Raw genomic sequence first — 21987 nt, forward strand, 5'->3', positions numbered from 1 at the left:
TAGCACCCTGTCGAGCACGATCTCGTAGCACCCTGTTGTAGCGCTGCCGTAGCACCATGACTGTAATGAGAGGATGATCCCTGCTTTGGCATCGCCTGTTTCGGGCACAATGACTGGAATGAGAGGATGATCCCTGCTTTGGCATCGCCTGTTTCGGGCACAATGACTGGAATGAGAGGATGATCCCTGCTTTGGCATCGCCTGTTTCGGGCACAATGACTGGAATGAGAGGATGATCCCTGCTTTGGCATCGCCTGTTTCGGGCACAATGACTGGAATGAGAGGGTGATCCTTTGCGGTCGCATCGCCGCAGTCGCGCCTGGAAACACCTGCCGATGAGTGTTGCGGCGACGACGATCGGGCCAAAATGTCTGCCGCCCCGCCGCAGTCGCGCCGGCAAAACCACGTGTCGCAGGCGAAACGCAACAGACCGCCCCGCCGGGGGAAGGAGATCCCGATGGACAGGGGACTGCATCCGCTGGCCGGAGGGATGTCGCTCGATGATGCTCATAACCGAAGTCGGGCGTCCCTCGACGTTTCTTGAGCGCAGCGCACAGAGAAGGCCTCGTTCTCTCGTTCAGGTTCGCACGGGACACTGCAAAGTGACTTCGGGAGAGTTCACATTTTTGTTCTCGTTCCCGGCAAGCGTTAGAACTACGCTGAAACTCAACCGCTCAGTCAGCAAGCACGGCACAACCCTCACTAAGCCCTGCCAGGCTCTTTCCCCTTTTTATACCACTGCCTAGTTCCTTACAGTAGTCTAGCATCACTCAGAACGCGTCCACAAATTGAAAAATTGCACTAGAAAGCATATCATCACTTTGAAACACTAAACAAAAGCAATATGTTAAAAAAAATCCTGCCTCAGGAAGAAAAACATCAGTAACAAACAATTTTGAGGCTGATTCCTACGTTAGGGGCTTCGACTTAAGCCATCGGCGTTACCGTTGAGACTCCCCTTTTTGTAACGCACCTCAAAGGAATATTGTTGTAAAGCGAGGCTCCAGCGCAGGAGGCGGCCATTTTTGGGAGAGATGGTCTGCAGCCATTGGAGAGGGCAGTGATCCGTCTCAATGATAAACCTCGAGCCGGCTAGATAGCATGACAATTTCTGAACGGCCCACACGAGACACGCACACTCTTTCTCGGTGGCGCTATACGCCTGCTCACGACTGGACAGCTTACGACTAGCATACAGGACGGGGTGTTCTACTTCTCCATTTTCCCGTTGGCACAGTACAACGCCCATGCCTCGCTCACTAGCATCGCACTGAACAATGAACCCTTTTGTATAGTCTGGCGATCGTAGCACAGGCTGGCTTGTTAGGGCACTCTTTAGGGCGCTAAAAGCTCTTTCCTTTGTCTCGTCCCAGACGACTGTTTGAGGCTCTGTTTTTCTTAGAGCATCCGTCAGGGGAGCCGCGATATCAGAGTACCTAGGGATGTACCTCTGATAGTAGCCGGCGACACCCAAGAACGACCGAATATCGGTCTTGGTGCGCGGTTGCGGAAAGTCTCGCACAGCGGCCACTTTTATTTCAGAGGGGCGGCGACGACCCTGACCAATCACGTGACCGAGGTAGACAACCTCGGCCTGTGCTAACTGGCACTTAGGAGCCTTGACTGTCAAGCCCGCTTCGCGCAGGCGGGTTAGCACTGCCCGCAAGTGTGTCATATGCTCAGACCAGGATGCGGAGAATATCGCTACGTCGTCTAGATACGGTAAAGCGAATTCTTGCTGTCCCCGCAACACTTTATCCATGAGGCTTGAAAAACAGTATGGCGCGTTCTTCAAACCAAAACTCAACACTTTAGGACGGAATGTTCCCATTGGTGAAATGAACGCCGCATACCTACTAGCCTCTTCTGTAAGTGGAACCTGCCAATAACCCCTGACAAGATCTAGGGTGGAAATAAACTGAGCGCTACTAACTTTCTCAAGGCGCTCCTCGATGTTAGGGATCGGATAAATTTGATCCTTAGTGATGGAATTAAGCCTGCGGTAGTCGACGCAAGGACGAGGTTCCTTGCCCGGTACCTCAACTAAAATCAAAGGGGAGGTATAATCACTCTCACCTGCCTCAATAACACCGAGCTGTAGCATTTTCTTTACCTCAGCCTTCATAATATCGCTCTGGCGGGGTGACACCCGATACGCCTTGGATCGTACTGGCTCTGGGGAGGTAAGTTCTATATCATGAGTAAGTACAGAAGTCCTACCAGGCCTCTCAGAGAACAGACCTTGAAACTCTTGTAATAGCTGGTGTAGTTCGGTTTTCTGCTCGGGCGACAGCGGTGCTTTACTGATAAGGTCACTAATGACTTGACCGGTGTCTTCCCTGTTCGTCACTGAGCCTAGTCCTGGAAGCTCGACCGGAAGCTCTTCAGGAACGTTTACCATCATGCACACCACTGCTTCCCTTTGTCTATAAGGTTTGAGCAGATTACAGTGGTAAACTTGCTGTGCTTTCCGCTTTCCTGGCAGACTTACCACGTAGTTAACGTCCGACAGTTTCTGAACAATTCGTGCGGGGCCCTCCCACTGCACGTCTAGTTTGTTGTTTAGCGATGTGCGCAATATCATGACCTCATCGCCAACCTCAAAACGACGGGCCCTGGCTGTCCGATCATAATAAACCTTGGCCCTCTGCTGGGCCTTTGTCATTGCTTCACCTGACAACTCCTGTGCCCTTCTTAAGCGTTCGAGGAGCTTAAGCACGTACTCCACCACGACTGGGTCGTCGCCCCTACCTTCCCACGATTCTCGAAGCATGCGAAGCGGAGATCGAAGCGAGCGACCGTACACCAGTTCAGCTGGCGAAAACCCCGTAGCTGCATGCGGCGCGGTCCTTAAAGCAAACATCACCCCAGGCAGACACAGCTCCCAGTCAGTTCGATGTTCAAAACACAACGCTCTCAACACGCGCTTCATGACGGAGTGGAGCTTCTCAACGGAATTCGACTGTGGGTGGTACACTGAGCTGTGTAACAGCTTTACCCCACACCTTTCGAGAAAAGTTGTCGTCAAAGCGCTAGTAAACACTGTGCCCTGATCTGATTGGATTTCCGCAGGGAAACCAACTCGCGCAAATATGGACAGTAGTGCATTAACTATCTCAACTGAGCTGAGTTCTTTAAGCGGCACTGCTTCAGGGAACTTTGTCGCTGGGCAGATCACAGTCAAAATGTGTCTGTACCCCGTGGCTGTTACCGGCAGAGGTCCCACTGTATCAATAACGAGCCGTCTAAAAGGCTCCGTAATGATAGGTACCAATTTCAACGGCGCCCTTGATTTGTCCCCTGGTTTGCCCACCCGCTGACAAGTGTCACATGTCCTCACGAAATGGTCTGCGTCCCGAAAACACCCTGGCCAATAGTACTCTTGCAAGAGACGGTCCTTAGTTTTCTTAACTCCAAGGTGTCCGGACCACGAACCCCCGTGTGACAAGCGCAACAGATCCTGACGATAGCATTGAGGCACGATCAGCTGATCGAACTCCACTCCTCTGCGGTCTAGATACTTCCGGTACAGGACTCCACCTCTTTCCACAAAACGCGCAGTTTTCCTGGCGATACCTTCTTTGACATTGCAGCGCACGTTTTCCAGGCTGCCATCCTTTTTTTGCTCGGCTATCAAAGCCGACCGGCTGACTTTTAGCAACCTATCAAGTCCGTCTGACGTAGGCGCGATGAGCAAATCAGTAGATAGCTCTTCTAACTTTCCCGAATCGGGCATTTCCTCTCCAGTATCTGGCGCCTTTAACGTTACAGACTCAAGTTTATTCAGTTCGGGCGTGCTCGGAATATCAGCTTGCTGCGCCTCTGACCCTTTTTCGTTGTTTGATAACGTCGGCCCCGCAACTACCGCCTTTGCAGCGAGCTCCCGAACCTTCGATCTTGTTAAGGCCTGAACACTAGCTTCACCAAACAAAAGCCCCTTCTCGCGCAGGAGGTGATCGGACCTGTTTGAAAATAGGTACGGGTACTGGGGTGGCAGCATAGATGACACTGCCGCCTCTGTCTCAAGCGCTCCGAAAGGTCCTTCAATAAGCACTTTTGCTACCGGCAGACACACGCTATGAGCTTCCACGGCTTGCTTGATCCATGCGCACTCGCCCGTGAACATATGGGGTTCTACGTAAGACGGGTGAACTACATCCATCGTAGCTGCGGAATCGCGAAGCACTCGGCACTCTTTCCCGTTCACGAGGAGGTCTCGCATGTAAGGCTCGAGAAGCTTCATGTTCTCGTCAGTGCTGCCTATTGAAAAAAAACACAACTTTTGGTGTTGTTTCCGGACACTGCGCCGAAAAGTGACCCGGCTTCTGGCACGTATAACAAACGCGCGCTTGCCTCATCTCGAACCGCTTTCTGCGTTCGGCTTCGGCTGCCGCCGTCTCCTTAGGTTCGGTCGCACTGCTTCCACTCGCATCCGCACTACGCGTGTTCCCCTTTGCTCTCATGGGTGTGAACTTCCGCCTCTCAAACTTCGAGCCAAATTCACCCTTTTGACCGTCCTTAGCTCCGCGAGCTCGACGCGTCACAAACTCCTCGGCTAGCTCAGCGGCTCTAGCCACCGTACAAACGTCTGGCCTATCCAAGACCCAGTATCGCACGTTCTCCGGTAACCGACTATAAAACTGTTCTAGCCCGAAACACTGCAGAACTTTATCGTGGTCACCAAACGCTTTCTCTTCTTTGAGCCACTCCTGCATGTTCGACATAAGCCTATACGCAAACTCTGTATATGACTCACTTCTGTCTTTCTCATTTTCCCGAAACTTCCGACGGAACGCCTCCGCAGACAGCCGGTACTTTTTTAGCAGACTCGATTTTACTTTGTCGAAATCCTCTGCTTCCTCTCTATCCAAGCGAGCGACTACGTCGGCCGCCTCGCCGGGTAACAAAGTGAGCAAGCGCTGTGGCCACGTTTCCCGAGAGAACCCCTGCTTCTCGCACGTTCGCTCAAAGTTAACCAGGAACAAACCAATGTCCTCTCCAAGCTTAAACGGCCGCATCAGGTCAGTCATTTTGAACAATACTCGTTCTCCTGCACCGTGTGCCTGACTTCCATTACGAGCGCGTTCCATCTCTACCTCGAGACGCTTCATTTCCAAAGCGTGTTGACGGTCACGCTCTTCTTTTTCTTTCTGTTCTTTACGTTCACGCTCTTCTTTTTCTTTTTGCTCTTTAAGTTCGCGCTCTTCTTTTTCTTTTTGCTCTTTAAGTTCGCGCTCCTGTCTTTTTGCAGTCTCCCTCTCCTCCATGGTCTCAAGGCATTCCGACAGCTCGTCATCCTCAGCCTCTAACTCAAGAATAGCCTTTAGCAGTTCAGGTTTTCTGAGTTTGTCCGAGACATCCAGACCCAACTCTCTTGCAAGCTCCAACAATTTCGGTTTGCGCAACGACTTCAAATCCATGGCTGCTCTGAATGCTGCTTTCTCTACTGCTTACTATTGTCTTGCCGCAAACTAACCCGGCAGCAACGACAACCACAATTACCAGCTCTGTTTCTGACACTAACAAAAGCCTGGCAAAGCTCAGAAGAAGAAAGTCCCGCACTCACCAAACCTCGCAGGCAGGAATTCCACGCAGTCGTTCCGCTGCAGGCAACCAGTCGTCACACAGGGCTCGTTGCACTGCTCCCGGATCGTCGTTGAGCTGCTCAGCATACAGTCAACTGCATCTCTTCGCTGCTGGCCTCCGTTGTCGCGATCCCACCGCTGCCACCAGATGTTTGGGATCGCACCGCTGGTACGATCTGTTGGGAACTCGGCGCTGACGCCCGTGGTTGTACCTGGGTCGCAAGCCCCAAGGGTAGCGTTGGCCTGGCGGCCTGGGGTACAACTGGAAGCATCCGAAGGTCCCGGCAAAGCATGAGTCGACTGGTAACAACAAAACAACTTGTTTATTTTAACATCGCAAAGAGTAGGTGGTCAGGTTGACCGAAGTAGAGAGACGGGAGAGCACTTTACTCAGCAGAAGAAATCGGAGCCCTCCTTCTTGGCGTCCGGGGGCAGCTGTTTTTATACTCTCGCAGTTGAGGGCAAGAAGGAACCCCTCAAAAGACGAGCACGTGAATGTACAATGGGCTAATGGTGACGCACACTGTCGTAGCGCTGCCGTAGCACCATGTTGAGCACGATCTCGTAGCACCCTGTCGAGCACGATCTCGTAGCACCCTGTTGTAGCGCTGCCGTAGCACCATGACTGTAATGAGAGGATGATCCCTGCTTTGGCATCGCCTGTTTCGGGCACAATGACTGGAATGAGAGGATGATCCCTGCTTTGGCATCGCCTGTTTCGGGCACAATGACTGGAATGAGAGGATGATCCCTGCTTTGGCATCGCCTGTTTCGGGCACAATGACTGGAATGAGAGGATGATCCCTGCTTTGGCATCGCCTGTTTCGGGCACAATGACTGGAATGAGAGGGTGATCCTTTGCGGTCGCATCGCCGCAGTCGCGCCTGGAAACACCTGCCGATGAGTGTTGCGGCGACGACGATCGGGCCAAAATGTCTGCCGCCCCGCCGCAGTCGCGCCGGCAAAACCACGTGTCGCAGGCGAAACGCAACAGTTATCTACTGTCATTTGTTGTATCTGTCTGAAATGACCTCTGGCGGAGGCTTTTTGACGTATTGGTTCCGGAGGAATTACACTGACGTGTATGGTGCATGTCCTAGTACCTAAATTAATAACATCTAATTCCTTGTTCACTAGAGCAATAACCAGCGTGCGAGTAGAGTGAGTTTGCTCAGCAAATGGTGCTTCGGTTTTCGTTGGGTTTTCGAGCGATCTGTTTCGTCTGCTCAATTCACTTACGAGTGGTTTCCTTGGGCGCTATAACGTAAAACTATTCCAAACTTTTCTCTTCCACTTCTGCAATCAGCCCACCGCGATTGGTCAAAAACTTTTTTTGGACCAGCCCCACTTCACCTGTCTGTCACGCGACGTCACGAAAACCACGATAGCTCCCCATCTGATATGCCGTCTACACACTGATTAGGCATAATTTGACCGAACAAAAGAAAAATAGTTATTTCTGATTCGACGCCTTTTTGCCATTAGCCCTCGGCTATTGGTCAAAAGTTTTGGGGCTGCACCCACTTCACCTGCCTCTCACGCGACGTCACAAAACCGCAAGAACTTACCGTGTCAAAGTGACACGTACGCGTTAAAGATTCATTAATATGCCGAACAAAACTGAATTTTCTTCTGAATAGCCGCAGGCTGCCCCGTTCCGAAAGGAATAAAGGATGGCTGCCGCCGATCGCTCTGGCACAGGCTACTCGCCCCTGCTGGAGAGCATGGATTTATTTGCGTGGGTTTATTTGCATGGTTTATTTGCATGGGTATTTGCGTGTAATAAAACTTCTTGCGTGGCCGTGTAATGTTTTCGAGAACTTTCGGCACGTTTACGACCTCGTTCTGCCAACTCTTTTTTGCTGAGGATCCGTTTTAGCGCCATTCTTAAGCTTCCGTTGCGTGCCGCCGTGATTGTCGACGGGCCACCGCAAGCTAAGTAAGAGAAAGCGGACCAATCGCAGGCGCCGGCACCACCCTCTTCATCCGGTTATCGATATTCAGTGCAGTGGTTCGGCCCCATCGAATCCCTCTCCACTTGAGGATGCTCCTCGCCTCTTGTGAGCCAATTAGATAAGACAAGCTGCTCAGTGCAGGCGATGTTATTCGTTTTTCAAGCAAACAAAAGTTAACGCCTATGAACGATGGGCGCATTTGATTGGTTTGTTCAGAAAACCCTGCGGGTGACCGCCCGATGCTCGCGTCGGCGGTTACGCAAATTTGACGTCAGGAGATTGGAATAAACACATATTTGAATAGTTTTGCGTTATACCGCCCCTTCTTACGTCAAAAAAGAAAAAGAGAGAAAAGCCTCCTCCCCCAACCACACCTTCCCTCTCCTCCCCCCCACCCCAAGAAAAAAAGCACGGCGCTTCGGACTGTTGTATCTTCCGTCGTCCCTATTCCCTTATGGTTTCCGCTATCGCATCATCAAATACAAATGTCACTACTGCCGGATCTGTCTGGACGTTAGAGCACAGTGCTTTTTACGAGATGATCGGAGAGAAGGAGAGAGAGAAAAAGGGATGAAGCTATTTACAATATACATAGCATGGCTTTGTACGATTGATCTAGTATCGCCGACATTTCATGTGTGCTCTTCCGCGGGTGACACCGAGCACGTTTGCAATGACGAAAAGAGAAACATATCAATGCTGTTGGTTAAATGGATTGGAGAAGCTGATGCACAGTTGGTAGCGAGAGGCGCACAAGAAACCCCTTTAATTTTGCTGATTTTTTATGAGATGTACACAGTAGCAAAGTTCAACTTTGACGAAGATATCTAGCTTTATTCACGTTTCAATAGCTGAGCCTTGTCGGCGAATCTTAGATAATATTTGGAGCGCGCATCCCACTACGCAATGGCAAATGAATGTTCGGCGTCATCTGCAAATGGCAAATGAACGCATCTTCGTGCGACGTCATCTGTAGTACGTTTAGCACGGGAGTGTATAAATGTTCCTTTGTATAGTATTTTAATAGGCAGTAATTTCTTGGCGAGTAAAAAAAATTAACAGATTAAGAACATGAACGAATACATAAATGTAAATAACTTCTCAAAACGATGGCGCACTTGAGGCCGCGAACAAGGACCGTGCGCTGCCGCTGCAGTGCGTATGCGCGCGTTTGTGCGCGAGCGTAGGAGCGCAGCAAAACACTTATTCAGAAATTTTGCTGTGGTTCGTGGAAGACGTTTCCGGCAGTGAGGAGGAAAGAGGAAAAGAGAGCGTCTCAAATCGTGCCGAGCGCGTGGAAACGGTGCAGGGAGGAAGGCTGCCCCTGTTGCGCCGAGATTGCTCCGCACTACGTGCTTCGGCGCTTTAGGGTAGACTTAGACGCCGCGCGGTCTTCCCGTGTCACGAGGGAGAGCCACTGCTGTTCTGGCACACTTTCGCCGCCACATGTTTCGCTAGCCGCGTGTTCTACCTCCTCCTCAAGGACGCCGGTAAACAAGTGCACGTCTCTGCAGGTGTGTGGGAGGAGAGCTCTGTGCTCGCCGTAGCGAACGCCACGCGTATAAAATGAACATTGTCCTGGCGAAAAGAGACGCGGACCAGCGAATAGGAGACGGCAGGCCAGCTGACAATACGACGGCACACTGTAGAGCCCGCGCGTGCGAGCTATTAGCTCCCCGATATCCGGATTCTCGGCAAAACTATGACGCTGCCGCGCAGGAATTACTTGACGCCTCTTTTATACGTAAGAATACCTTGGTTTGTATTAGCCAAACTTCGATTGCTTTGCGGAGAAGGAAATGCTGGCTTTTTGGTCAATGTTGTTTGCAATTACTTTGAATATACGAGTGTTCTGACGCTTAAATTTGATTGTTTTTTTTTGTTACATTGTTCTGTTTTCCTTGTTTAGCGCGATTTTATTGTTTTGTTTTAACTATGAACGGGTCAGCCCAGTAGTGCACGTCGCTAATATTAAATTGTGCGTAGATCTTTCATTATAGCACGCTGCAATGATACTTTTGTGGTGAATCTTTGCTTGAAAGGTGCTCTCCTCGCCTAAATTGTTTTCTCCAGTACGGTAACATTCCGTTCAAAGAGCCTTTGGCGTAGCTCTTCCGGGTGTGAACTTTGCAGAACAGTATCGTACTAATGAGTGGGCTGGCGTGGCGGTAAGCCCTGCTGTTTCACCATTTCTAATGTCTTACATTGTAGCTATAGTCTCCTTATGACGTAAAGTCTTGCCAACCCCATGAGATAAACAAAAGATTTAAATCAGAGCATAATCTCCGTTTGAGTGCTTCCGCCCACAGTACTAAGCAGTTTCCGTGGCACTGCAACGACGACTGGTGAACTGACGTTAAGCAGTAATAAATATTCACGCTTCTTATACCTGCATGCGTTCCACCTCTGGTAAATAGTACACAGTGTGTTTTTATTCTTACGATTGCAACCTTCTGGATGATCAATTCGCACTGCCGCCTCCTTTCTCAGCTCCACCAGCCTTTACGTTTCCCTATTAATCAAGTTGGGTCCTCTGGCAGTCAGGTAATCGAGTCGCTAACGCGTTTAGCTGCCTGTGCTTGCCGTTTCTAAGAGAATAAGACTTCGGCCGGCTTGCATAGCGTGCTTGGGGTTGAGGGGCACACTCGAGGCCCGTATCCGAGATAAATGCGTGGTACGCGCTGCACACTCATGCGCAAACCAATTTCCTCCTGGGACCGCCGAGTCGGTTCCTGATCCGGTTCGACCTCTCGGCGCCGCGATCGGCCACTGTTGCCGCGCGGCCGCCAGCAATCATATCGGGGACTCCGGGTGCGCCGTGGCGTCTAGACCCCCCCCCCCCCCCCACACACACACACTTTTTTTGTAATTTCTTTCGCTGAGACCTCCGGCACAACGGGAATGCCGCGACCGAAAGTCGCGCGTACGGCAGCCGGCACACATCGTGCATTGCCCAGTGACGGTCAAAGCCGATGGGACGCCAGGTCTGGATCCGCAATCACTACAGGGGTGTTCGTAATCACGTCTGTCTGTAAATCTTGATAGCCATCCCAGGGCTCGCATTTGCTGAAAATTACTTGCACCAATACTGATACCGGACATACCGTTAGCGAAGGAGACCGGTCAATGGCAAGGAACACTTGCGAAAAAGAAATTTCTCTATTTGGCTCCAGAAGCCGAATTCCCAAAACGTTTCTTTCCTAAGTGCCGTTTGCCAGTGGACGGCTGCCTTCGCTAATGATATGTCCGACATCACTATTGGATAACACCTGATCTTGCGAACGCATTTAGCTTTACGAATCAAATGCTTCCTTGGCTAGTATGCGATAACGCAAAGCTTCCTTTTGCTCGATTCTATTTCTTTCTTATGATCGTCCGTTCACAGTCGGCCGATTTTGGTGATGACGTGGACGGAGCGTCGCTCGAACCACTGACGAAGCGCGAAAAAGAATAGCTTTGGAAGAGAATGGCTACATTATCCCAGCCATGAATTCAGCTCCAGATAAGTCACAAGGAGTCAGCAAGTGAAAAACACTTCACAGTAAAAAAGAAAAACAAAACAAAAAAGTGGATGAATTCCCAATGTTGCTGGGCTCGCATTCAGGAAAAGCACGCAGATCCAACGCAAAATTGTAATCTAAATGACGCAAAGCTTGTTTGAGTTTAGCAAGGTAGCAGCAGTAACGGAGGACACGACCACAGCCTCGTCGCCCGCAGGTTGTTCACGGCCTGCGCGTCGTGTGGACAAAGGCAATGTAGGTTATGTTTGAGGGAAGAATGTCGATGAGAGTTTGTATGGACACAAAGGAGTACGACACATATCTAAATAAAATTAAGGTTTCATACCCAATGTGTCAGAGTAGCACATCCGTTCCAGGGAATTGACCACGAATGGGCACACGCCCAGTGACACATACCCAGTGAACCAAGTTGTCTACTAGGCTAGACAATAGCCAGCAGCAAGTTGTCCATTCGGGCGCATACCGAGTGGCCCGAGTTGTCTACTAATACGATAACAGTAGAGGCAGACTTGACCAATTTTTGGACTCATCTAGCAGAAAATATGGCAGATCCCGAAGGCTGACAAGCGTCTCAAAGCGCTAGCTGTCGCTGGAGAAGAATGCGAGAAACTGGCACGTAACGCATGCTCCACACGTTTCGAAGAGTGACTTTGGCACGAGAGAAGCATGCCTGCGATCGTGGCCTAATGGTTAGAGCATTGGGCTGCTGTGCTGTTTCGATCATGCCAATCGGTCAGTCATTTATAGCATCATAGGTGAACTTCACCCACTTTTGAGGTATCTCAAAGAAAGCTCGAGGTCGCTTGAGCGCACGCGAGTGCGACAATGTGTGCAGGATGTCGCAAGTTTGAAAGACATACGAGGTATAGAGACGTCACTTTGAAGGATGAGAGTGTACAAGCTCACCTGTGACGCATGCGCATGCAGCTGTTATGGCGTCACAATCATCACAATATCGCATACTTGTGATGTTGACGGTGCAAAGTTCTGGCCTAACATTGTATAGCTATTCCCGCATATACATATATCCGGCAAGGAAACGTCGACGAATGCCAAACCACGGAGAAGAGTCAAAGAAACTTTCGCTTTAAAACGGTGTTACGCTATACAACTGTTCGTAAAAGCAGGTGCCAGCTAATCGTGATGCTAGACATGTTATTCAAGGCCACTGGACAATTACAAACAGCATCTACGAAAATCTGTGAATTAGACCCCTGGTGCACAAGGATGATTTGTGATTATCTCGTGCCTGTTTGCTGGCCTTTGGCGATGCGTCGCAGCGCCAAATCAAAACCCGTCGTTGCTTGAAACAGGGGCTTCTTGGATTCGGCCTGAAATTCCTTGAGGATACGGCGACACCAAAGAGCTCGTCTAAAACATGCAAGGAAGCCGTTTTTAAGGCGAGGCTTTCTTTGCCAACGCTCCCGGACTTTCCTGGCCATGGTTGTCGGCTACTGCTACTGTCCTGCCGAATAGATCACACCTAAAGAAAACTGAATTACTTGCCCGATGGTGGGCTTGAACCTTAGTCCCACTCCCCCAGCGCAGCAGCCCAATGCTCTAACCATTAGGCCACAGTCGCACGTATACTTCTATCGTGCCAACCTCGACTAGCTCTTCGAGATGGCCGCCGCGTGTATCAGCTTGTGTAACACGGGTGCGCGATAGCACATGCGCGCGCTCCAGTTTCCTTTACGCCAAAGACGCAGGAATGAAAATGATCCAATTTATAGCCTTTCATTAGCCGCTTAACGAAAGCTTCGCTTCACATAGATTCTGAGATGTGCGTTGTATCTGCATACTTTTTCTTCGTTAATCAGGTGTGACAACGGAGGCATGAGCATGCTACTTACTTTACTTTATTGGGCTTCACGTCCAAAAGCTACAGGTTTACTACGAGGGGGCACGTCGTATGAATGGGCCCAAATTTATGTCCACCAGCTGGTCGACGTAAACTGGTGTGTGCCAAGATTTCATCACATTGGTGTTTCTCTATTCCGGCCTCATATATGAATGCGGCTGCCATGCCAGGGAATCGAAACTGCGCCTCCGTGTTTAGCGGCACAGCTTCCATAGCCGCCTAGCCAGCGCAGTGGGTAGAATAAACAACGGAGCGGTATGTTTTGAGAACCGCGCAAGAGGGAAGACAACGCAAGAAGTCCAAAACAAACTATACGGGTGTTGCACGCATGCTTGTGTAAACGCGCAGTTCCGCCTTCTCTCCCGTTTCAGTTCCTCTCCCGAGACGAGGCTCGACGAGCTGCGATCACGAAATGTCGTTTTATCGCGTGCGCTGCTCGCTTTGAGCTGAAATGAACTTTGCGAAAAAACTCTCCCGAAAAGACAACGCTGCGACGGCCGGGTGCCACTGCAGCACTATCTTTGCCGCATGGCACCGCGTAGAGGCAGCGTTATTTGGAGCACTGAGCGGGTTTGGCGTCCTTTGCCTTCTGCCTTCGGTTGCGCCTATGAAGTACACGTTATAAACTCAAGGCCGCCGTCGTTCAGCCATCGCCGTACCGATTAGAAAGTGTGGCACTTAACATGTGTGGTTTTCAAAATTTAGTAGAACAGTATTAGTAGATATCTACGGAAGCTTACACAAATTTCAAGGTATAAACGGCTAAAGAGCTTTAGGTATATATGTTCTTTGAAGCACCAAGCTCAGAACCGTCATCTTTGGCAACAAGAGATATCAAGATCTACTATCCTTCTTTTATCGAAATATTTCATACAGAAGAAAATTTACTTATCGCATCTTATTTCAAGCCGTCCCGCGCTCACACTCGCCCTGCAAAAATCTCGACTATGAAACAAGATGTGATGGTAGTATGTTAGCATGTAGGACTTAGCGTACTGATCATACTACGTTAAAGAGGTGGGTGAATAGTTGATCGCGAAAATTATATGTCTTCGTTGTTTCTGTGATTGTTTAAAGTATTGTGGCAATGAATGAAAATCACGTTGATGTCACGTTTACATAATCACTGCCAGTTTCGGACACAACAAACAGCACATTTTAATTTTTTTTTTCAAGGCAGCACCCGGCAACCGAAATCGATTTTGTGCTGACAGCCAAAGCATGAGTGCTCGCTAAAGGACGGTGTTAGTTGTCAGGCTGGAACCTGCAGGCCAAATCTAATACATGACTGCTCAGAGGTGGTTAACTACGAGCAATCAGCTGTGAAATACAGCTTATGGCATCCGCGCACTGCGAGCAGCTCTCGTAAACGGGCACTGAAAATGCGCTGAAGTCCTCGACACGGGATGCACCAACTGTACTCCCGGCGTAATCCCCGTGGTTGTTGTCTTCAATGTCCGATTTGTGAAGTTCTCTGGCAGGCGCGCTCAGACTGTGAGGTGAAGCCTGCGCCATTATCCGACTCATCCGCTTTGGCGGCGACGGTGGTATGCGCCTAAGCATCGGGTCGCGTTTTCGATTCTATAGGACGCGGCTGCCGCAGATCGGTGGGGGCGGAAGGGAAGAACGCTCGTGCACCGTGGCGTAGGTCGACGGTGAAGAACCCCAGGTGATCGAAATTAATCCAGAGCCCCCTACTATACGGCGCCTCATAGAGCGCGTGAGTTGCCTTGGAACGTTAAGGGCGATAAGTTAACATTTCGTTAATGCGATTATTTGCAGGAATAAACGGCAGCAGTTATAAAAGGCATGATTAAACCAGATTTCTTTCTTATTTATTTTAGCGTGGAGCCTCTTGTGGATAACAGAGAAGACGTTCGCATAAAAAAGACAAAGAAAAAGAAAATACGTCTTTCATTTTGGGACAAGAACGCACAGGCTATGTCTTCCCGAGCACCTGTTGCGGCAGGGTTTTATATTGGAACAAACGCACACTGCGCGAGGTCTTGATGCCTTTCATATCTGTGCTTTCGGAGCACCTGCTTCTGTCTTCATACCGCAGCACGGACATTGAGCTGTCGACGATTACAGCACGCTAAGTTGTGCGTAGGATCTTGCTGTTAATTAGCGTAGGTATATGCATCGACAGCGTGAAAGCAGGCTACGTTTTCTATACTGATTCAGCGCGAAAAAACAAAGAAACACAACGTCCACACTTCACGTATTTTTGTTTCGGCTTTTGCTTTGCGGGGCACATTCACTTGAACTAAGTGCGCACTTTTCATCAACAGCTCCCATCTGTTTTCCCCACCTGCGGATGAGACAAAAAAGAAAAAAAAGAAATGGCAGCTTTCGCGTTTCCGCGCGCACAGATTGTGACAAATCGAGGAAAGCTGTAAACTAAAGTCCTTCTTGAAGCGGCCAGTGGATGCATTTGAAGAGCAGATGGCGGTCGGCAACACCAGCGTCACGAGCGGCCCTGCGGAGTGGCTGCCCGGTCAGGTGCGCGAGCGGAGGCCCGGGACGAGGAGGCGGCGAGCGCCGACGACGAGTCCCGCGGGGTGGCGCGACCGTCGCATACTTGTGGCGCCTGGTGGAATGCCTGCGCATGCGCGCGCTCTCGCTGCTCTAGCCGTCCGCCCGCGGAGCGCCGGCGAGGGAGACGGCGCGGACATGTTGAAGGGTCAGCATGACTTCGTCCGCCGAGCCGAAAAAGAAGCCCGCCGCCGCTCCGGTGCCGCAGGACCCGAATGCGGTAAATAGAAAACCCGGTCTAATTTTTTTCTCCTCGGTTCTTCCTTTTTTTTTCCCCTCGGGCGCGCCTCCATCGCGAGGCCTTCGCCGTGGCTGTTGCCGGCTTTGGCCTCGCGCATCGCGCTCCTTGCATTCACGTGTCGCTGTTGATATCGAGAAGGGGGCCGGGTCTCTCGGGTGACCGCTCGCGCGCTAGCCGCCAGCCGCGTGCGTTGCCGCCGCTCCCCCCTCTTTTCTTGTGCGCGCGTGAGAGCGCTCTTTTTCAAAGTGTTTTCCACCGCTTGCCTACAGGCCTGCCAGACGTCTGGCTCGCCGGCGCTGGTGTCCAAACCAAACATCTCCGCGGTTCGTGAGCGTGTTTTTGCGAGTATAGCATATGTTCACGCATTTATCTTGTTCGAGTAGCGTGACTCTGGGAGTTGTCTCGAAACAGCATGTGCTGCTAGTCGGGCCTCGCTTTCAGTGCTCGACATTCTCCGGCTATTCAGCTACGTGCCCAAAATGAAAAACGCCGCGTAGTGGCTGTTATCGAGTGCCCAAATTTAATTCGTAGCAACGCAGAAAAAGGAAAGCCGTAAGTAGCCTGTCCGCTGATTTTATGAAAATGTTTGCTGCGCATCGGAACATGGGCAATAGGGGACACACACAAGCGCTGTGTGTGTGTACCTTTAGTGTAGTTCCTGCTGCGAGGCGTTGCGAAACTTTCGTCATATTCAGTGCCAGTTAGCCTAAAGCTCCACATTGCTTTAATGGGTCCGTATCGTAGATGCGCCAGTTTTAATACCGCGCAGCAGCAGTGTCGATCGTGTAGCGGGCGCATGAATGGCGACCATCCGGCAAACAGAGGGGCTGTGAGGAGTCGAGGTGAATAAGGCAAAGGAAAAAAGAAAGGCGAATTCTGATGCATTGTATCATTTATTGAAAAAAAAAAACGAAAAAACGAAAGGCGCGCCTCTGTCATTGTTTCATTGCGCCCCGACAAAAGTGTTTCGCCACGCGACTATGCTATGGTCTTCTCCGCAATGCTCTACTACCTAACAGGAAAGCAAACGTTCACGAAGAAGTAGAAAAGTGTTTTATTTTTCTTCCTTTTTTTCTCTCTCTCTCTTTGTGATGGTGATTGCATTTAGTGTATTTTAACGTGTTTTACGCTTGTTATGATTTATCGAGACAGCGCACCCGTGTTTACAATGATCAAACATTTCATGACTACTGCCTTGCTCGCAACCTGTCCACATTGCCCGCATATATTGTAATTTGGCTTGTAGTAGTCGTTTTGAAGTTAGGGGTGCCAGTGTTGTGTGATCTCGGCAAAGGTAAATTCAGTTGTATCATTCGAACTGTATTTTTTTATGGTTCACGAGAAAGATAACTAGAAGTGCATTGTAATGGTAAGATTCAAACTCTAACCATAGTTGCAGAAGGCCCGGTCCGACACTGTTAGACCAAGATACTGCCACGTGTAATCGATACACACACAAAAACAACAACAACAAAAAAACGAGTTGAGCAAATTACTTAACGCTTGCACAAAAACCTCTGTTCTCAGAAATACATGTAATGCTTCGAGCTTTAAAGTATTCTCGATGTGGCAAGTAACATTACTCAAACGCCATTTGTACCTTTTTCCAGAAGTGAAAGCTGCTACTCCTGCTGGGCATATGTATGCTAGTGGCATCTTAAACATACTATAATCGAATCTAAATCTAAGAAAGATTGTGCCCGAACAATGTCATTATAATCAAATGCACCGGGGGTGATGCTACTCTATACTTGAGCTTATATCAGAAGACACACTAACATACGGCCAGCCTAAAGCGAAAGTTGCTTCCGTATAATAGCAAGTCCATGCCACCTCTGCTGAACTATAGCAGTTTTTGTTGCAATGCCCTTATTTTCTTGGCTCTAAATCACCATTATCGAACAACTGAGCTGCATAATGATTGCGTTGTTACAAAAAGCTTGCATGGCTTAGCGTGCTAGGACCATATACCGGGCCCAACGTCTACATTAGGACCGAGCTCGTGTCACAATACCATCGTGAAACAAATTTCATTCTGCAGTGTGCATGCATATATATGAGAAAAGAAATAATATCCATCCGTAGTTGTACCACAAACTCGCGTAAGAGGCCCTCAATAAAAATACAAGCTTCTCTCTCGGCCTAATGAGTAAGTGCAGCATCATCCAGCACAAGTTTATCGAGCGGCCACTTGTTCTGGACACTCGAGACGCGGCTTGTGTAAATCGATGTTTAATTCAACGACTGGACGGATAAGCGTTCTCCTACGACGCGATATCTCTGCTTTTAATTCATTCTCTTTCTCTTGCGCTTCGCATTCTGGCATTATCCAGCAGCGTACACATAATCCACGCGTCTTCTTTTCGAGGCCAGTTATAGACCGCCGCCGAACAAGCATGCCCAGCTTTCGAAAGGCTTCGATGGCGACGCCCGCGCGCTCTCACAGCGGGCCCATTATCTGCCGCGCCGGGTGGAAGGTGCACGATGAACCTGCTCGTGAAAGCGGATTTGAGTCACCTGCCCCGCCGGCGCCCACGAAAGTCCACCTACCCTCCCGTATGCTGTGTTATTTTTCCCTCCACCGCCACCGCACTTCCTTGCCCACCGTCCCACTTCCTTTGTCCCACCGCGGCTGCGTTGCCGGTGTTTTCTGCCCTTGCCTCTTGCGCCCCTTCGCACCAGTTCTCTTCAATTCGCGCGTCGTCCCCGTTCGCGAAGCGCAATCTCCTGGCGCGACGCCAGCACCTCTCAGAGCCGAGCGAAGGTGCGACGCTGGATGGAAATTCGTGAATAAACAAATTACTCTCCCTCAGCGCTATACGCACTGTAGTCACCGGCCTACGCGGCCCTTGTTCACCCGCTGGCCTACTGCACTTTGCGCTGTCTCTATTATGCGGCCTCGACGCTCGCAGCCCGAAAACTTTTCCGCCGAGGCAGCGCGGGAGCTTTTCGCGAAGAGCAGCTTCTCTTCTGTGAAAGCGCGCTTCCGCCCGCGCACGTGTGTTGTTTCTGCCGCTCAGCGTTCTCGGCTTTTTATTTTCCAGCGGCGCTGAATGTGGGAGTAACGCGGACGTATTCTCCGATTCAACTTAAATCGGCAGTACGGGCGAATTTGAAGACAAAGTGCTCGCGCCGGTCCGGCGACGCCTGTAAGCGCATCTATTGTAGCTGGGTTTTCTCCTCGTCGTGAACTGCTGCTCCGTTCGGGCCATGGCGAAACTGCTGACGCCATTCGCCAATGGCTGAACCATTCCTAAACAATGATGTAACATTTATCCGCTGTCTCTGAAGTAAAATGCCTGACTGCAGAGAATCTCTGGCCTCCGCTTCGGCAAGCCTGTAGCGCGGGTACATCTGTTGTGCTGAAAGTCATTTTACAAATTCCGCTCATCTTTCTGCTGAATTTTGTTGCTTTCAGTGGACCATTTTCGTGCTATTTATAAATATGAGTGGTGTTTGCAAGTTTATTCGTCTAATTCAGCAAGGCTGGCCGCGATAATGCAGCGATTGTATTCTCATTCTTTTTCTTTTCGATCCTCGTCAGTGGTACGAGTGGCGCTCTGCCTACTTAATCACCAGGGCCCGAATTCACAGAAAGCTCTTATGCTAGAATTGTTTGTAAGAAAATATGTTAGCCAATCCTGACACTAGACATATAATTAGCGAAGGGGGCTGGCCAACCGGAAAAATCACTTACTAAAAAGAGATTTGTTAAGTTGGCTCCAGGACTGGGGCTCTATAACGTAAAACTATTCCAATATGTTTCTATTCCAATCTCCTGACGTCAAATTTGCGTAACCACCGACGCAAGCACAGGGCGGTCACCCACAGGGTTGTCTGTACAGACCAATCAAACACTCTCCTCGTTCATAGGAGGTCACATTTGTTTGCTTGAAAAACGAATAACATGGCCTACACTGAGCGGCTTGTCGTATCTAATTGGCTGACAAGAGGCGAGGAGAACGCTCAAGTGGAGAGGGATCCACTGGGGCAGAGCCAGTGCACTGAAAATCGATAACCGGATGAAGAGGGTGGTGCCGGCGTCTGTGATTGGTCGGCTTTCCCTTACTTAGCTTGTGATGGCTGCTCGAAAATCGCGGCGGCATGCAACGGAAGCTTAAGAATGACGCTAAAACTGACCCTCAGCAAAGAAGAGTTGGCCGAATGAGGTGGCAAACGTGCCGAAAGTGCTCGAAAACGTTACACGGCCACGCAAGAAGTTTTATTATACGCAAATACACCCAAGCTCTCCCGCAGGTGCGAGTAGCCAGCGTCTCAGCGATCGGCGGCAGCCATCTTTTATTCCTTTCGGAACGGGGCAGCCAGCGGCTATTCCGAAAAAAATTCAGTTTTGTTCGGCATATTAATGCATGTTTATCGCGTGCACGTCACCTTGACGCGGTGAGTTTCTGCGGTTTTGTGACGTCGCGTGACAGGCAGGTGAAGTGGGTGCAGCCCGAAAACTTTTTACCAATAGCCGAGGGCTAATGGCGAAAAGGGGTCGAATCAGAAATAACTGTTTTTCTTTTTTCCGTCAAATCATGCATAATCAGTGTGTACACATCATATCAGATGGGGAGCTATCGTGGTTTTCGTGACGTCGCGTGACAAACAGGTGAAGTGGGGGTGGTCGAAAAAAGTTTTTGACCAATCGTGGAGGGCTGATAGGAGAATTGGAATAGAAAAGTTTGGAATAGTTTTACGTTATAGCGCCCCTGGTATTCACAAAAAGCTGTTACGCTAAAATTGTTCGTGGGAGCAAATTCCAGCCAATCCTGATTTTGGACATATTATTAGCGGAGGCGACTGCCAGTGGCAAAGAACGCTTACGAACGAAATTCTTGGTGAATTCGGCCGCAAGATCAGCCGTTCGTGAAAGATGGACGATAAGAAGGGAAGAGAATCGTGCGATAGGAATCATTGGATTGTGCATACCTCTATTTATTTCTCAAGTTTAAACGATGTTCTTCAGAACGCATAGAATGTTTTCTCTTTTTTTTTTATCTTTAGTGAAGCTGCAGTCTAAAACAGAAATGTAACGGAGAAGGAAACTAGCGGTCGTTGTTTTAAAAGAACTGGGCCTGCTTTCACGAAACTTGGCCCGTATTTACAAACTTGACCCGTATTCTCGCAGCGGTCCGTAAGAACAAGTAAAATTCAACAATGACAGCGATCATAATTACTGGCAATCACAGACACTTACATACGAAAAGATTACCGAATTCGGATACTTTTTCATTGGCCATCGTCGCTGTGGTCGTCTCGTCATCACGCCGATCGCTATCGTGAACGACGGACGTCCAAATGGCGTTCAATGAGCGAACGCTCTTACATAAGCGACGTCTTGCGAATACGGGCCCTGTTTGCCGGGGCCCGTATTTGTATTGCGAATACGGATGAGGTTTTACATGCTACACAGTACCCGTTAGTGACCCGGCTTTCAGTGCTACTGATAAGTTTCCGTACTATAAGTGCTGACGTAGCAGGCACAATAAAATGAGAAAAGCAAACGTTTCAGCGACGGAACCCTGACCGACATACGTTGGTGCGCTGATCGCGCTGACCTAGACCGAGGAACCGCATCCCGTCGTACTTGACCTTGCGACGCTTTGCGCTGCGACCACCGCGTGGCTCCCGTCTTGCTCCGCCGCCTGCCTTTACTGCCACCTCTCTGCCTCTTCCGCGCCGTCCTTTTCCTGTGCTCCGCGAATAAATGCGGGAATTAATTTGGAGGTCACCGCGCGCCATGGATCAGCGCTGCCCATCGAACCGCCTTATATATATCCCCTGTCAGAGAAAAACAGCGCGCTGATAAATATCAGTCGATACGCTCGCTCCACGCCGAACATCTTGCGAGCGATGAAAAGCCCTTGATAGTTTTTCTTTCCTCCCGTCGGGCCTTTTTCGGTGCAGAACAATTGATTCATGATTTTACCGACATGGCCGCCCGGACACACGCGGCGACAATAGTGGGCGCCCGGCGATCTTGGCTGCCGCTCGATGGCAGCCGTCCCCGCGCCGACTCATAATGATCCAGGCATGTTTCTGCGCGGCTATTTTAGCGCCGCTGGAGAACGAATTGACCGCGGCTGCAGACGCAGCAGCGCGCGAGTTCCGTCTCGGCGTGCGCCCCTAAGCAGATCACGTCTCGGAGGTTTCTCGTGCTGATGGCAGGCAACCGAAAGGAATGAACGACGAAATGACAAAGGTGAGAAACAGGTCACTTTTTGTAATCGTTGCGGGCCTGTGCCTCGCTAAGTTGCTTGTGCGCTTTGATTCTGCGCTGAGC

At 50.0% G+C, this 21987-nt stretch overlaps 1 protein-coding gene across 13 annotated transcripts in view; it reads left to right on the forward strand.

The window, feature by feature from the left end:
• Window positions 1-21987, forward strand: part of LOC142588201 (prolyl endopeptidase FAP-like) — a 501149-nt gene that overhangs the window by 361950 nt on the left and 117212 nt on the right. For 2 of the 13 annotated variants that reach the window (XM_075699801.1, XM_075699809.1), the window contains exon 1: window positions 9139-9284. The exons of 7 other annotated variants lie outside the window; for them this stretch is intronic. In XM_075699801.1, the coding sequence (XP_075555916.1) occupies window positions 9243-9284 (42 nt within the window). In that variant the 5' untranslated portion in view covers window positions 9139-9242. Of the gene's footprint in view, window positions 1-9138; window positions 9285-15570; window positions 15678-21987 lie in introns of those variants that run through there. 4 more of the 13 variants (XM_075699784.1, XM_075699794.1, XM_075699767.1 and 1 more) reach the window with 3 other exon arrangements.

This window comes from Dermacentor variabilis, chromosome 1 (assembly GCF_050947875.1).
Source record: "Dermacentor variabilis isolate Ectoservices chromosome 1, ASM5094787v1, whole genome shotgun sequence".
Lineage (NCBI taxonomy): Eukaryota > Metazoa > Arthropoda > Arachnida > Ixodida > Ixodidae > Dermacentor > Dermacentor variabilis.